A 1,279-nucleotide genomic window follows, 5' to 3' on the forward strand; every position below is an offset into this window, starting at 1 on the left:
TTTGATCCTTTCGTTCTTTGAAAACAAGTCACAGTAGGTCGATAGTAAATGAAGTTTTTAATCATCCCCATGAGCATTAAAGAGCGGACAAAGCTCTCACAAATAATACGTCTTCTTATCATATATTTTAAACTACACTCATTTCATCATTTCATTCATCACTAAACTTTCTTTCTATAATTTGACTTGTATAAATAAAAAATACCTTCTTTTATTCTATAAAAGAATCCAACTTTTTATATTAAATTAAAATAAATTACTAAAATTACACTAAATACAAATTACAATAGTTTGTTACAGACGTTTAGCAAACGATGTCAAACCCACATGAGGTGGAGGTGGACTGAAAATTGGTTTATTATTCTCATCCACATAATCTTTGTAAGCGACAAAATTCACACGATCCCAGTCCAAGCGTTCACACACACGAGCCGAATAGTAACTAGTGCAATCTGCTGTCATCAATTTATAGCCCATGCGACGTCCCAAATCCATAAGTTCCAGCTTAATGCGTACACCCAGATTTTTGCCACGAATTGTGGGCTTGACACAAGTCATAAACGAGTAGAGCAGCTTATCGACACCATAACGATTGAAGACATCAGCTTCACGGCTGGCCACACCCAACAATTTCAAAATTTGTCCATACTTGGTGTTACCTTCCTTTTCGGCGGATTCAAAGTACTTGTCTATGGAAGAGGGATCCTTGGCAACAGCAGTATTAACAGCAACTAACTCCTCTTCGCCATTCTCCTTGACTTGTACACCCAAAATGCTAGTGCCGCCCAGTAAGCAGGCCAATATATCAGCACGATCGGATGCACTGGGTATAACTTTGGGTTCCAGGCAACTTAAGGGCTCGTCACGATAGAAATGCTCAATGATGAAATCGACAACTTGTTCGTATTCTTGGGGTTGAACTACCCGAAATTTAATATCATCATTCCACATTTTGATTTGTAGTTTTCTGATGTGCCGTTCAAATGAAACTAATTTATTTGAATAGTTTCCATCGAATTATTAAGCATTCTATTTTTTTTTATATTGTTTAATGAAATTTATCAGTTCAAGATTTGTTTTATTGTTTTTTTCCATGGTGTGATAAGAACACTTAGTATAGACTGCTTTCTTCGGATAGTCTGAAAGATATATTGGGTATTTGAGTGTGTATTTGAAAATAGCAACCAAAATAATTAAAAATTTCCATCTAAAAATAAGGTACTGATGTAAGCGGTAGCAATGACACTAGGACCATCCCCTTATATTGTATTGATATAAA

At 35.4% G+C, this 1,279-nt stretch overlaps 1 protein-coding gene across 1 annotated transcript; it reads right to left on the reverse strand.

Annotated features, from left to right (window-relative positions):
- Positions 1 to 242: 242 nt before the first annotated feature.
- LOC135962045 (arylalkylamine N-acetyltransferase-like 2) lies at positions 243 to 964 on the reverse strand. Its single transcript, XM_065513776.1, has one exon. The coding sequence runs from the start codon at positions 949 to 951 to the stop codon at positions 295 to 297; it is 657 nt and encodes a 218-aa protein (XP_065369848.1). The 5' UTR covers positions 952 to 964; the 3' UTR covers positions 243 to 294.
- Between the last annotated feature and the right edge of the window lie 315 nt (positions 965 to 1,279).

This window comes from Calliphora vicina, chromosome 5, assembly GCF_958450345.1.
Source record: "Calliphora vicina chromosome 5, idCalVici1.1, whole genome shotgun sequence".
In the NCBI taxonomy this organism is placed as follows: Eukaryota; Metazoa; Arthropoda; class Insecta; order Diptera; family Calliphoridae; genus Calliphora; species Calliphora vicina.

Coding starts and splice junctions, on each gene's coding strand:
- LOC135962045 (XM_065513776.1), bottom strand. CDS start 951: ATGTGGAATGATGATATTAAATTTCGGGTAGTTCAACCCCAAGAATAC.